The 15,697-nt window shown below is 39.0% G+C and overlaps 1 protein-coding gene across 14 annotated transcripts in view; it reads left to right on the top strand.

Annotated features, from left to right (window-relative positions):
* The window catches only part of RNF19A (ring finger protein 19A, RBR E3 ubiquitin protein ligase), a 57,384-nt gene that overhangs the window by 25,152 nt on the left and 16,535 nt on the right, over positions 1 to 15,697 (top strand). For 8 of the 14 annotated variants that reach the window (XM_079984815.1, XM_079984822.1, XM_079984823.1 and 5 more), the window contains 8 exons: positions 529 to 737; positions 2,655 to 2,799; positions 4,186 to 4,348; positions 4,764 to 4,878; positions 5,601 to 5,762; positions 6,280 to 6,493; positions 7,283 to 7,426; positions 8,885 to 11,056. In XM_079984815.1, coding sequence (XP_079840941.1) covers positions 529 to 737; positions 2,655 to 2,799; positions 4,186 to 4,348; positions 4,764 to 4,878; positions 5,601 to 5,762; positions 6,280 to 6,493; positions 7,283 to 7,426; positions 8,885 to 9,575 — 1,843 coding nt within the window. In that variant the 3' untranslated portion in view covers positions 9,576 to 11,056. Of the gene's footprint in view, positions 1 to 528; positions 738 to 2,654; positions 2,800 to 4,185; positions 4,349 to 4,763; positions 4,879 to 5,600; positions 5,763 to 6,279; positions 6,494 to 7,282; positions 7,427 to 8,884; positions 11,057 to 12,501; positions 12,597 to 13,612; positions 14,289 to 15,697 lie in introns of those variants that run through there. The other 6 variants (XR_013841084.1, XR_013841085.1, XM_079984818.1 and 3 more) reach the window with 3 other exon arrangements.

Here is a 15,697-nt window from a genome sequence, read left to right as displayed (position 1 = left end):
CAAGCAACTGGTGGGTACTCCTGTTTGCCTTAGTTTGATGAGGTGGTTTGGGGAATTTAAGATTAGACCTATTGATTACTTATTTGTCATTTGTAGTGTCTACTGTGGGCTTCACTGAACACAAGCAACTACAAGCAACTGCAATTACATAGTCTATTTTTGCTAACTCTTAACCACTAAAATGTGTGCAACTTTGAAAGACCTTAAAAAATAACACAATTATTATAGATGGCTTGAGGTCAGCACCAAGCATTTAGAATTGTGGGAATCTGGAATGTACCATTCTCATTGTTGAAACTTGGGACTTAGATCAAAGAGTACATGCTACACAGACTGTGAAATACAAGGACTTAGATTGTTAGGTTCAGATCTTCAAACTTTTGTTAGCTAGATCACAATGACAATGGAGTTCTGTTTTCAGAATAAGGGATATTTCTTAATTTATCCCCGAAAGTCAGTTTTACTGCTTGCCACTGTGCAGTACTGAGAATAACAATCTTCCTCCTACTTATTCTTGAACATTTTAAGGTATGCTGTAATCGCTTTTGGCTGTGCAAGCTGTCCTAAACTTACATGTGGACGTGAAGGCTGTGGAACTGAATTTTGCTATCATTGTAAACAAATTTGGCATCCCAACCAGACTTGTGATGCTGCTCGCCAGGAGAGAGCCCAGAGTCTACGCTTGCGAACAATTCGTTCTTCGTCCATTAGCTACAGCCAGGAGTCTGGAGCAGCAGGTATTTATTACCTGAAATACTAGGTGTCTTTAAAACATTTTAAACTATCAGATAACTTTTGTTCACTGATTATTGATGTTTATTAAGAAAGGAGCGCTGAGTCCAGTAGCCCTTATTTCAGCATTATGCAAATGGTGCAAACTTTCATAATCAGATGATCCAGAAGTCGACTGATAATGGTTGACTTAATAGAAGTTAACCAATATCATTGTTGTTGTTATTATTATTTATTAAATTTCTTTACTGTACTTCTTCCAAGGATCACAGTGCAGTGAAACTAGACATTTTCATGATTGTCTTGCTTTGAGATTTCACTCATGAATTATTTTGTTTTTATGATTACTTTTGGGAAGGCCTTCAAAATATAAGCAATGACTTAAGTAGAAAGTGAAGGACAGAGCTTACTATACTAGATTTATTTTATTTTTAAAAACTGCCCTTGTGCTTATACTTCTGCAGCTGATAACCATGCCTATCCACCTGTTTTAAAGGCAAAAGATTTACACAATATGAAGAGAAAACAGGCTATCTGTTGACTCACCTATGATATGCTCCTTGGTAACCTGTGCAAGAGGACTGACTGCATATAATGCCTTGCTTTGTCAGTGAACTTATTTCACACTGGACAGCCAGAAACCTCATCAGAATCTTGGGCAAGGGGGAGGAGTTGGCATCGCTTTAGAGCATAATTACTGACTTAATGTAGAGCGAAAAATTTCACTGTACACTCTGTTGGATTTTTATTTGGATATGGATAGTCAGAACATCTGATCCAGGTGCTTCTTTGTTATACTGAGTCACAGATGTTGACTTAGAGCAGGGGTTGCTAACCTTTTGGGACCAGTAGACATGGGCATTGCTGGGGGCAGGAACAGGGAGGGACAGCTGCCCCCCCCATTAAATAAAAATACATAGCTAACTGAGGTTCTGCCTCCCTAACAAAAGGCCTGCCCCTCCTAAGAAAAATCCTGGCTACACCCATGCCAGTGGATATGTTTTGCCACAAAATGGCTGCCATAGGAGCATGGTGTAACACAAAATAAGAGAACATGGTCAACCTCCTCAACCTCATGTTTATCATGGGAAGATCTGTGTCCTGCTGGTCTTGATTGTGGAGATGCAACTGGTAAAGACACAAAAACCCCATTTCCCCCAGTGTCAATTCTAAACCAAAGCCAAGGCTGTTATTTTGTACCCACTTACCTGGGAGTAAGTCCCATTAAGCACAGAGACTACTTCTGAAGGAGGTATGGGTATTGTTGGACTGTAAGTTAAGTATACATTGAATTCTTAATGAGTGCCTGGAGTGCTCCTACACTGCAAGAGACACACCTAAGCCACTTTCCAAAGTGTTCATGTTTTGCATTTGCCATATGGAAAAGGGATTATTTAGCTTCCACCCACTCTTACTGTGTAGTAGTAGTTGCAGAAAATAACCTCTAGACAGTACCTGATCGGAAATGAACTATCCATAGGATATATGTATCCTGGTTGCCATGGGAAAAGGGGGGAAACTATGGAGATTCCAAGGACTACTCTAAATAAGACAGATGCAGGAATAATTCACTAAAAGGAAGAAGAAAACAGAAGTTCTTTAGGATCCCAGGTGTCCAAACAGCGCTGACTTTCCTTGCTGACTGCAAATGACAGGCTGAAGCAACCAAGCTAGCTCATTGCACCAAAATTGTGTAAAAGGTACCTGCATGTACCTGTTATTATTTATTAATTTTGTATACACCCACAGATCTCCCGGTTCTCCAGTTAAATTTTTCTCCCTTTAGGTTAATTCTTTATTAAGTTAGGCTGAACTTGGAATTGGTCGCAACCAGTTAAAATTTACAAACATTTCCAGACATGATTTTCAGTGTTGTTTGTTCTCATAAGCAGCATGGGTTCATTGGGTTTCTTTTTAAACAGCTGATGACATAAAGCCATGCCCACGCTGTGCTGCTTATATAATAAAGATGAATGATGGAAGCTGCAATCATATGACATGTGCGGTCTGTGGATGTGAATTCTGTTGGCTATGCATGAAGGAGATTTCAGACTTGCATTATTTAAGGTAAGTATTGAAAGATTTCATATACCTCACTTCATGTTGTACCCCACTAATTAACAGCAGCCTAGGCTATAAATCCTTTAAAAGGAATGAATGAATGAATGAATGAATGAAGAAACAAGTGACATTTGTTTTGATCATGCACATTTGATGTAGTCTTTAGTTTGAGGTAGGGACGCGGGTGGCGCTGTGGGTAAAACCTCAGTGCCTAGGACTTGCCGATCGTATGGTCAGCAGTTCGAATCCCCACGGCGGGGTGAGCTCCCGTCTTTCGGTCCCAGCTCCTGCCCACCTAGCAGTTTGAAAGCACCCCTAAGTGCAAGTAGATAAATAGGTACCGCTTTATAGCGGGAAGGTAAACGGCGTTTCCGTGTGCTGCGCTGGTGCTGGCTCGCCAGAGCAGCTTCGTCACGCTGGCTACGTGACCCGGAAGTGTCTTTGGACAGCGCTGGCTCCCGGCCTCTTAAGTGAGATGAGCACACAACCCTAGAGTCGGACATGACTGGCCCGTACGGGCAGGGGTACCTTTACCTTTACCTTAGTTTGAGGTGGAATTCTATTTTCATACCTGGTTAGATTTTTAATATATATAAAACTGGTTTGAGAGGGAGTTTACTGATATTAGATAAGGCAGGACTTTCCATTGCATGGGTGTCAACTACAGGAAGTGCCTTGCTTTCTATAGCCTGGTGCACACGGAAGCTCTCTTCAGAATATGATAAAGTGACGGGGAAACCCCAGGACTTACTGTGGTAGATTAGAAAATGGACTTCCTGCAGTAAATTTCACTAGGAAAGATAGCAATGGAATCAAATCTATCACCACAACCCCCGCCTCCCATCATATGTCCTACATGCTTGGAGAAGCCTTTTGCAAAGAGAACATTCTGTTTGTTATTGTGTCTAGCTGTGTTCAGAACAAGTGGGACAGCTGCTGCCATAAAACTTCATCAACAGGCCTTAGAGGTTTTGCCTAAGTAAAACACACAATTCCTAGAGAAAGACAAAACTTGTCAGATGTTTCAGTTAAATTTGAGGAAGGTAAATTTTCCCCATTCATAGTAAAGAGGTTCATTTAAAACGTAGGTGGAGAAACTTTGTTCCAAATCCCGAGTTGCCTATTTTAGCATCAGCCCTGGGAAGAGCCATGATCTGATGGAACCAAAAAGAAAATGCACTGGATATAAATGGTGTGCTGCTGGTCTGGTACTATATTAGTTTCAGATTACTCTCTCCACAACCTGAAACATTTAACACTTTTAGCAGGATTGCAGATTCAAGCATTCTTGCTCTCTCTGTTAGAGAATGTTATTATAAAACTGATGGTTAGTTAAGACTATTCACTGTGAGTCATAAGTTTGCCTTACTTATGGAAAATTTCTTCAAATAGTCCATCAGGTTGTACATTCTGGGGGAAAAAACCATGGAGTCGGAAGAAGAAAATACTGTGGCAACTAGGGACGCTTGTGGGTGCACCTGTGGGAATCGCCTTAATAGCAGGCATTGCTATTCCAGCTATGATTATTGGAATACCTGTATATGTGGGACGTAAGGTAAGGTGACGTGTGTGTTTAGAGTCTTCAGTTACATAGGACTTGGATACTTTTGTATACATGTTTAAGGCTTGTTCATACAGCAACATGTTGTACTTCAAGATGTTGTAGTAATATATATATATATAGAGAGAGAGAGACTGCCTTTAGTCAACTTACATAAATAAATGTACCTAGAACCAGGAAAAAAAGTTTAATTTTTTTTAAAAAAAACACTTAAAAAAAGTATAATGCAGCAGCATAGAATTAAATAAGCTAGTAATATTTGCAAACAGTTTCTGTCTATAAATCTGTGGCATTAAGACGCTTCATTTAAGAAAAGGCAGCTCAAAATAAAATATATATATATTCTTGCAGGAAATACTTCTCAGTTTTGTGATGTGCAATGCATTCTAAAATGCTCTTTTTCTTAAAGATTCACAATCGCTATGAAGGTAAAGACATTTCAAAGCACAAGAGGAACTTGGCCATTGCAGGTGGCGTAACCTTGTCTGTAATTGTTTCACCGGTTGTAGCTGCAGTAACTGTTGGTAAGTAAAGGTGCAGGTAAAAATCAGGAAAACCCTTTCAGAATTAGTTATTTATACTGATTTATAAAAAGCTTTGTTTACACATTGCTGTAAAGGTGGGGCACAAAGAATTGATATTATCGATGCTGCTAGGCATTCATTTTACAGCTCTGAACCCTATTTTTAAAAAATGCATTACTAGCTTATAAAAGTATGTGGAGCTGAAACAATCCCTGTGCCTAAGCACTCATCCCAATTATTGTAGGTTTGGTAAGATTCTCTCTGAAAACCAGGGCCTCAGTACAAGATACCTGTGTGGGTTCAGATACGTATGTGAGCCCTTGGGTCAAGCCCCATCAATTCCAAGGGAAGAACCACACCCAGTGGTACAAAACAGTGTACATACAGACCTGATTCATCAGTTGAAATGAATGGAAGAGGCATTAGAAGCAGAGGATCTCAGTGTCACATAGAAACTCCTGGCATCAGGAGGTGTTTATAGGATTAAGGGGAGTGTCTTTTTCATTTATAATAGTAATTCAGCTTTTACTTTCTTTGCCACTTTTTGTGATAGCCTATTAAATTGTATAATAAGGAGATATATAGTGATCTCTCTCTCTCGTGTGTGTGTGTGTGAGAGAGAGAGAGAGAGCGAGACAGACAGACAAACAAACAAACAGACAGAGATATCACACAACATGACAACTCTGTACTGATTATAGTGTTCTACATTTTTATTGCAGGAATTGGTGTCCCGATTATGTTGGCCTATGTCTATGGAGTAGTTCCTATCTCTCTCTGCCGAAGCGGAGGTTGCGGTGTATCGGCTGGCAATGGAAAGGGTGTCAGAATAGAATTTGATGATGAAAATGATATAACTGTTGGTGGAACAAATGCAGCAGTAGGTAAGGAAAGTCTGTTCCAGTCTCTTCTCAATGTCTTCAGTTGATGGCTTGAGTTGATAGATGATATACATGCTCTCTTCTTGCAGACATTGTAGTTATATCAGTCTAGGACCAGCACTAACCCAGATTCTTGGGACACATGGAAAAGCTTAGCAGCAACCCTAGTAGTCACTGTTTCAGCTTTTCCAAGAGCAATGTCTTTCTCTACATTGAAGGAGTTTCAGTGAAATGCTTTTCCTATTAATTTTAAGTACCACCCTTTTCATATTTAGATCTTTCTTCTTTGGCAGTCACTCGTAGTCGAGTAAGATTGTCTTCCATAAACACGGTTTTAACAATGAGTCCGTAAGAGACTGTGGAGGCCAATTCTGGATCCACACATCCTTCCACAGTGGGGACATTGGTTTCTGGGTGGGAGTTGATCACGGTGTGGATTTGCCAACCGTGCTTTCCTCTTAGCACGTTTCTCCCTTACGTCCCGAGTTTAAGTGTCTTTACCTTTACCTTTCATATTTAGATACCACATCAGTAGCAGAGGCACGTAATAACCCCAGCATAGGGGAAGAAAGTGTTGGAGGATTGACTGGAAGCCTGAGTGCAAGTGGTAGCCATATGGACAGAATGGGAGCAATTCGAGACAATCTGAGCGAAACTGCCAGCACTATGGCCCTGGCTGGAGCCAGTATAACAGGGAGTCTGTCGGGAAGTGCAATGGTCAACTGCTTTAACAGGTAAGATAATTTGTGTCCAAAGTTCAGTTTTTGTGTCTGCTTTTGTAAACAAACTACAGTTAGCTCTGAGAGGATGAACTTTTTCGTGTTGTACGTTCTGATGTGATACTTTTTTTTTTTTATCTCATGTAGTCTAAAAACAGTTACTTTGTTTACATGGATTAAAGAAGCTTTCTGATCCCTGATTACTCAATTGAAGTTAAAGGAAGGGAAGGAAGTTCAGGTGCTACAAATTACATAGGCCACTTCGAAAGTTTCTGGCAACAGAATTTAGTGCAGTGTGTTTGGTGTGTCAAAACTGTTGCTAAAAGGGGGGGGGCTTTGAGAGAAGATTTTTTTCTGAAATGAGTTGGGCTCATAATAAATGATATTTTCTGCCCCTCTTTTTTTGGCCAAATAGTGCTATTCTTCTGTAGTTGGTTTTCTGTCTCAACTACAGTGAGCAATGTACCAAAATAACATAAGGAGTTCTACCTTCTACCATGTGTATGGCTTCAGGGGCAACAGGAAAATATTGTCTAAACATGGGTCTTTTGTAGTCTGGGAAGCTTTTGTACTGACAGTAGCCAACTAGATAATAGAATCATAGTATTGTAGAGTTGGAAAGGACCATGAGGTTCATATCGTCCAACCCATTGGTGGGGCTCAAACCCACGACCCTGAGATTAAGAGTCTCATTCTCTAGCCACATGCCTGTGAGTAGCTTGCAAGCAGAAGCTTCTAAAAGACTCCCAAGTGATATGAAAGCTGAAAGATAATAACAGAACTAAAATTGAATTTCTCCCCAAGGTTGGAAGTTCAAGCAGACGTGCAGAAGGAAAGGTGCAGTTTGAGTGGAGAGTCGGGCACCGTTAGTTTAGGAACAGTTAGTGACAATGCCAGCACCAAAGCGATGGCTGGATCCATTTTAAATTCATATATCCCATTGGACAGGTAAGAATTAAGTAGTGGAAATGTGAATAGAAATGCAGCTTATTCAATTCTGTTAATTGAACGATGTCGTATTCAATATGCATACCTTGTAGTAGTCTTCAAAAGCAGCATTAATGAATTCCCCTTCTTTGAAATTTCTGGTATGATTGTTGTTGGATGTAACAATATTTTTTTATCTATTATCAAATTTCTGCCCCACCCTTCTGAAGTTCAGTCCTTCAGAGCCAGGGAGGTGGTGGGATTTTTAGTTTCTTCTTGGTTTGAGCTGCTATTACTCAAATATAATTTTCTTGACCTGCAGATACAAAACCTTGTTAAATTCATTTTTTAAAAAAGCTTTGGATCTCTGCTTTTATGAAGTAACTTTGTCAATCAGATTTCTTGCTAGAACTATCCAAAATCCTCACTGTCCACTTAGTGCATCTGTTTTGCCTTGAAATAAAAGCTCTTGGCAGAATTTTTTTCCTGGCTTGGTTTTAAAAATTATATTTGCACATTTCTTTTTTATTGAGAAACTGGTGTAAGATGTCTTTATATCTCCCCACCTCCCACAGTTTGCAAAGCTTGGTAAAGGTAGATCCAGCTTGGCTATCCTGTGAATTTCAGACATTCCATTCACAGAAAGGACTGAGGTCTTGTAGAGACTTCCTGCTGGACAGGAGCAGTGATTTCCACCAATTCTTCCTGCAGCCCCCCCCCCCAATGCCTCCAGATAGTCCTCTGACTCTTAAACTGCTTTTGGCAGGCTGCAGGAGGAAGGAGAATTGCTGAAAATTGCCTCTCCTTTTCCATTTGGCATGTCTGGATCCAACCCTGTATGGTTTTCTTTCTGGATATCTTTTACAAATGGTTGATGGGCTTCTGGAATGTATGCTTGTGGATCCATGGCACATTAAAGTTAGGAAGAAGTTCTCATAATGTGCTTTTAGATATGTGTACTAAAAACAGTGGAAAGTCCTATGACACTTCAAGGACTAAAATGGATTGTGACAAGAACTTCCAAGGCAAAACCCTACTGCAACTGATCCATGAAGTGAACAGTGAAGATAATGGATTATGTGCATAGGTCCAGTGAGAAATCTGATATGTTAATTATTTTCTTAAAACAGAGTTTCAACACATAAATCAGTTGCAGTTCATAAGGCTTTATATCTGCAGTTTTTTTAAAAAAAGAAACTAAACTTATATTTGAATAATAGTGGCTCATTTTTCCTTAAAGGGATGGTTAGAGATAAATAGAGGCAATGTTTCAGCACCTGAAATAGTTGTGTTTATATTGTATTACATCATTTTATTAAGGGCAATATTAGCAGAATGAGTCACCAGGCTTTTAGTGCCATTTTTTCCTAAAGCTATACTGCATTGTGTTAAAATGCTTTTAAATTGCATTTTTCCATTTTTAATTTCACAAATTGAAACATTTTTTTAATGAATACTTCTCTCTTCTCCCCCTTCTAGAGATAGCAGCAGTATGGAGGTACAAGTAGACATTGAATCAAAGCCCACAAAATTCAGACACAACAGTGGCAGCAGTAGTGTTGAAGATGGTAGTTCTGCAGGTCAAAGTAACGCTGGTTGTTCGTCAGCCTGCTTGTCAGAAAACAAATCTAGTGCCACCAAGTGGTCCAAAGATGCATCGGCAGGGAAAAAATGCAAAGGTAAACTAAGAAAAAAGAGTAGCATGAAGATAAATGAGACCAGAGAGGACATGGATGCTCAGTTATTAGAGCAACAAAGCACAAACTCCAGTGAATTTGACTCTCCCTCCCTCAGTGACAGTATCCCATCTGTAGCTGATTCCCACTCAAGTCATTTTTCTGAGTTTAGTTGCTCTGATATGGAGAGTATGAAAACCTCATGTAGCCATGGTTCCAGCGATTATCATACCCGGTTTACCACAGTTAACATTCTCCCAGAGGTAGAAAATGACCGTTTAGAAAACTCTCCACACCAAAGTGGCAATTCGTTGCTGATTCCAGCTGCTCCAAACTCAGAGGCTCCACAGCTGAGTTATATTGCTGAAGAATGTGTTTATAATGGGACTTCAAGTGTTGCAGATATGGGTACTGGTGAAACACTGAAAGAAGCAAACAACAACCATTCACAGCACGCTGTGGAGTTAAATGCTGCAATTCAGACTGAGATTTAAACCTGTAAGTGCTGCAGAAATGTATTTACCACTAAAGAGCCCTTTTCTGTTAGCTGGTCAGGTAACTTTCAGCGGCCATCAGAAGCAAAGCTTCAATGCAATTTACATTTTATATATCTCTATTAAGGCAGAATGCTTTGCGTGGAACTCTGTTGCAGAACTATGTGAAGTGACATGAAGGTGTAAACAAGTGCATTACAACGAAATGAATATGTTGATGTTTTGTATTATTGCCATAACTTTGCTGAAGGTCTGCATTTGGGTAGGGGCAAAAGCTGACTCGTGTCAATTGCAAAAGTGACCACTTGGTAATAGATATCATGTAAAAACGCAGTAAGTGGTTTCAAGTCCCCAGCAGTAACTTCAAGCTCTGGTGAATAGCACCTAGCAAAAATAAGTTGCATTAACCATACCAAATATTTCAGTGCTGTTAATATTGTTTGGGACAGAATGTAATCTGTTCTAGGCAATGCTGAGACACACAACGTTCCTTGAGCAAGGTTATGGCATTTAATATAATTTTTAAGTATGAAAAACTGGTACTTGATATATGATAGGTAGCAAGGTGACGTCTCCTTATCAAGCAAGTGGGGGTAATTTAATTATATTTGCAACTGACAGCAGAAGGTAAGGTTATGATATGCTGTATAAAAGTTTTTGTAAAATTTAAGATCATTTTAATTTGTAATCCATTATAGTGAAGCTGATATAGTCGCCTTTCACCCAGGGGACTTCAGTTATGCTGTTTAATTCTTGGTGCCTTTGGAAAAGACTGGGGGTTTAAGTGCCTGGTCTGTTGATGCTTTCACTGTACAGTTTTCCAGAATGTTTTCTCTTGCCACCTTTTTGGAAGCTAAAGGAAAACTTCAGAAAATCAACTGACTGTGGTAGATTAATGGGTATCATAATACTGAAGTATTAGCCTACCAAAGACTCACTCAGGCTTTTAGTGGATAACTTTTCTGACATCCCTTTTGCGAGTCACATGCACAGAAATAAAGCACAGTGCAGAGCTTGCACATATACAAAATTTGGGCTTCAAATTTGGCTGGCTTTTGGGGCTTTCCCATGTTATCCTCCTTATGGAAGATATTCAGCTAAACATAAGCTGAAGCTAGCTCAGGCGTCTGCACTGTTAGATGTTTGCTACACAATCCATAATGATATGTGCCCTCTGCCCCTCCCCCAAAAGAAAAAAAAATGATTATCCTTGGCGCATAATAGCCTCCAATTTTTGTTCTGTGTTTTTTGTAAGTATTGCCATTATGGTGCTACTGAAAGTTTGGTTGTATGAGAAGACGGCTGCTGTGAGCTGCAGCCCTCTTCCATGACTTCCCTTCACCAGTTTCTTTAATCGGCTTATAACACTAGTGCCAGATACGTCATTTGGTAACGCTTGTTACAATATTTGTATATTTGCTCTTTTCTTTTGCTCAATGATGTGTGTAAACTGCATACCTGAAATAAATGTCTGAGTACTATTTTGGTTGTCTTCTGTCCATTTGAACAAAGAACCTTTAGCCTGGAGATCAAGCATATACACTATTGGTGTGGGATGAAATAGCTGTTTCAAAGAATGGCCCCAAAAGTAGTGTGTCTTGCATTTTCACCTCTCCCTTCTCAGCTGCTTAATCAAGTAGGGCTGAGGCCATCAGAAATAGTTTATTGTGGTGAATATAGGACAAGAAGCATAGCTCAACTGTGGAGCACATACATGCCTTGCATGCGGAATGTCATGTTCAATCTCTGGCATTTCCAGTTAAAAAGATCTGGTAGCAGGGAATGTGAAGTTGGTCTGTCTGTCAGACCTTGGGGAGCTACTGCCAACCAGAGTACACAATACGGGGCTACATGGGCAAATAATCTCTCCTGTGACATTTCACAGAAAATATTCAATATAGCATCTTATTTTTATTTCCAGTAAGTATTTTTTACTACATTAAAACTGTTTTATGGCACACAGTGTGTAATATACTTTTGTATGTCTTATCCTACAGATAAATGTAAACTTGGAAACGAAAGTTTGGCATATTTTGCCATCTTTTTTTAACTTGGAAACCTGACCTGAACATTTTATTTTAATAATATGGTAGGAATTTTGTAAAATTACTTTGTTCCTAGTCAGATACTGCAAAATGGTCAAAACATCCTTAAAACTGCTTGATGTAGGAGTTCCTAATGGGTAGTTTCACTTCTGATAGCATATGAGTGGTGATGGCATAAGTCAGGTTTGGTATAATGGTATGTATGTGCTCCCAGTTATTTCCTTTGCTGCAGCAACCATATATTTACTGACCAACTATTATGCAGTACCTTATGAAAAATAAAAGACTGAACTGTTAGGAACTTTTTTAGTTTAGGAAAAAAATACTAAGAGGGGAGGGGGACACGATAGATGTTTATAAAATGTATGGTTAGGGTAGGTAAACAAATTATTCCCTTTTGCAAAGCACAAAGACCTTGGAGTCATCCACTAAAAGTAGATTCAGGATAGGCAAGTACTTCACATACCACACAATTAAGGAATTCACTGCTGTAGGATGTGATAGCCACTGACTAAAAGGGAAAATAAATAATTTCTCCATGAATCTTGCCTATCAGTCAATGTCGATTAGCCAACAAACTAAATGGGAGTCTCCTTGGTCAGAAGTAGTGTACTACTGAATCCCAGCTGCTGGTGACAAGCACCTGAGGGCTGGGGCCATACTTGAAGGTATCTAAGAAACATCTGATTGACCACTGTTGGAAACAGTCTTTTGCTCTGATCTGACAGTGCTGTTAAGTACGATCATAGGTTCCACATATTATAAAGAATTAGCTTTATGAACCACTATAGCGGAAGAAACTTGCGCAACAAGGTTTGTAATGTGTAGATGTCATTATTTTTGAATCTTTTTAATTCACCCATACTTCTGTGTGACTGCAGGGCCCAGGCTAGGAAAGAAGCTGCTGCCAAGATAGAAAAAAGCTCATGTGTTCTCTTCGTACTCCACACCTGACTAAATGTAAGGAGTTATGGAATTTCCTTTGGAGTGCACCAAGTTTTGAGTCTTACAGTTCTTGGTTTGGATTCTTTTTAAGCAACTATGAAAGCTCAGTATTTCTATTACTCGATTTTCATACCTGTGGTTGTGAATCATCCTTCCTCAAATGGGAAGACAGTGTTAATACAAGGTTCATTTGCATAGCTTTTGGCTTCCAGTGTCTGTCTCCATTTAAGCTCTGCTTGAAAAGCCCATTTAAATACACCCTCTTCTCTGTAGAGTGTAATTGTTGCTATCTTTTCTCCAAACTCACTTTCAACCAATCAGTAGCAGTGGCTGAATTTCAAGCAGTGCTGTTAATTCACCTCACATGGGAGGTTAGCTGCAGGAAGGTGGATGGGCTGTGCTGCAAGAACCATGGGCGCAGTATTCCAGAAACCAGCATATGCATGCCACTTTTTGGCATTTAAATATGTTGATAGAATCAGTAAGTTATGCAGATAGGTGGACAGATAGGGACTGGAAGCATGAAGCAAGGATCTGTGACTGACACTGGACTACTGGTAGCCATCTCTAAATTCATGTTCTCTATTGGCAGCAGGATTTAAGGATTTTTAAAATTTTAGGAGTCACCTGCCAGACTCTGGAACAAGTCCATGGAAAACTGGAATATGCATTGCATTTACGATTCCATAGAATATTAGATCAACTGTGAGCTTTTAATACTATAAGCCCTTTCTCACAGTCTTTGCCAGCTCCTTGAGGCTATTTCTACTGACCTTGTTTTATTTCTGTTACTTTGTGGAAGACTTCTATTCTAAACAAGCTTTCAGAGAGTGGGTCTTCTCTGAAGTTAGGGCTTTTTAGCCTTCTACAACATTCCTGTGTAGATGACATCTAAATATAGGACTTATTCTTCTTAATAGTGAACTCACAATCAAAAGTGGGGCTACTGAGAAATGAGAAATTAGCATGCTTGGGGAAGCCAGAGGTTCCAGAAGTACAAAACATCTAAAAAGCAAATACCCTAATGGGACCATCTTCCTTAAACAGCCCAATGAGAGTTGAGCTTCTTCAGTGATCATTGGAAGGAGCCTCTTAAATGCTATATAAGTTGGAAAAGCCAAAGTTGAAAGTCAGGAATTTGGCTGGCTTCCTTTAGCTGTTTACAGTACTGTGTTCTGGAGGAAGGCATGGACAGCTGCCTGGATTCCTGAAAAGGAGCACTTCTGTTACTGGGTAAGGATATACTGTAATAGGTCTCACTTGTTGATATCTACTGTAATTGCTGTAGGTATTCATATACATGGCTATGCTAAATATATAAGTAGCAATTCATGCACACCAGTAGCATTTTTTATTCTACATATAGCAATTTTGTAAGAACTCTGTGTGCTTGCCATCACATGAATCTTTACTTCAGTGGACAATTTGCTGTCCAACCTTGAGCAAGTTGCAGGATGTTTAGATGACTGTGTTGCTGCAAGTCAGGATAACTTGTTGAGCAAAGGAAATAGGCTCCTTGTCTTAGTCTAATGATTGAGTTAGAAGAAAATACTGAAACTAAATGTTACTCTTTGACTTTCTAAGAAAAAGAGGTTTTCTATATGGTGAAATAGATACTTGTTTAGGCTGTACATGAAATATTAATCTCTATACTTTTAGAAGGCACAACATACATATTTTTGAAATAATTGTGATACATAAAGGCTTTTAAATAAATACCAAATCAAGTGAGTGTTTGTGTTAATTAAAAAGCACATCTTAACTATAAGACTGCAATGATGAGGTTAATTCAGTTTAAGATGAAAATGAACAAGAGATCAACGGATGAGTAAGCTAAAATTACTTAAGTTCTAAATTAAGAACACTAGTAGCATTTTAATGTAAACCTATTAGCATTCCAGGAAGCAAACCATACCATTTAGGTACCCTGCACCTATTTACAAATCAGTGTCCATGGAAGAGCCCTGAACAAAACTAGTTTAGCGTTGACAAGGTGGTCAAGTGACAACTACCAAAACACTGAAGATGGAAAATGATTTTGAAAAGTTTCATATGAATATGATCCTGGTAAACTGTGTCTTTTCTGTCCTCAGTATTGTCAGCCTTTGACTGAACGAAATAATGAGACTTATAGGGCTATCGATGGCTAATAGCTGTCAATACCCTGAGAATTTTGTAATCAGACCTATCAAGGCTATTAAGTAGGTAAAATGCAAGCTGTGTGTGCATGTGTCTTGTGTAGGATGGGACTTTGACAGATTTGTCCAAGAGATGAGACATTATGGACAATGCAGCTTTTTGTTTCAGTTAAAAAGAGTAATGTTTAATACTAATCTACCCCACACATAAGTATATAGACAATATATGATAGGAATAAATGAAACCTAATAGGGAAAATAACTAATTTCACTGTACTAGGATAATGTTCATCACTATACATTAAGTTACAAATCATTCAGGTACAGATACCCTTCAAAATTAAATCTGTAGGTAGACTTCTGCTGTTGTCTGGTAGTTCAAACTAAAATTAAGTGTTTTGCTTATAACGGTGGACAGTATTTTATTAACTAACATATCTGCTGAAACCATGGTTCAGGTTGCCAAGCTAAGCCTAGGCCCCAGAAAGCATATACAAGGAAAACAATACTGCTTGTAATAAATGGCAGTGAAAAACTGCCTTAAGCATGATTTACTTGAGCAGATGAACTGCTACCCTGAATTTTTTGTGTATATGAGCTTGTAGGACACTGCCTTGCTTCACCTCACAAATAGGTTTCTAATGTGAATCTGCCTATAGAAGCAGTTATGCAAGAGAGCTGTCTTTAGAGAATTTATGCCTCTTCCTACTTAAGAATTCAAGTAATAACAAATAATAGATATTACATTTCAGTTGCATTCTTATTACTTGAATTGACCTCTAAAAATGAGCTAGAAACTTATATGTGACAGAGAACAGAACTGAGGTAGCCAGTTATCAGAGGATACCAAATTATTACAGAGGACATTCCTACATTTGGACTGGGCAATTAACAAGCGTTAAATTGGGAGCATAAAAGTCCCCATTTCATATTTATCAACAATATCTAAATTATTGCAGTCTTCTAGAAAGTATCTTGCCAGTGTGGAAAGCAT

This window comes from Podarcis cretensis (genome assembly GCF_951804945.1).
Source record: "Podarcis cretensis genome assembly, chromosome: 7".
Lineage (NCBI taxonomy): Eukaryota > Metazoa > Chordata > Lepidosauria > Squamata > Lacertidae > Podarcis > Podarcis cretensis.
The sequence above is the reverse complement of the archived record's forward strand: the minus strand, read 5'-3'. Positions and strand labels throughout refer to the sequence as shown.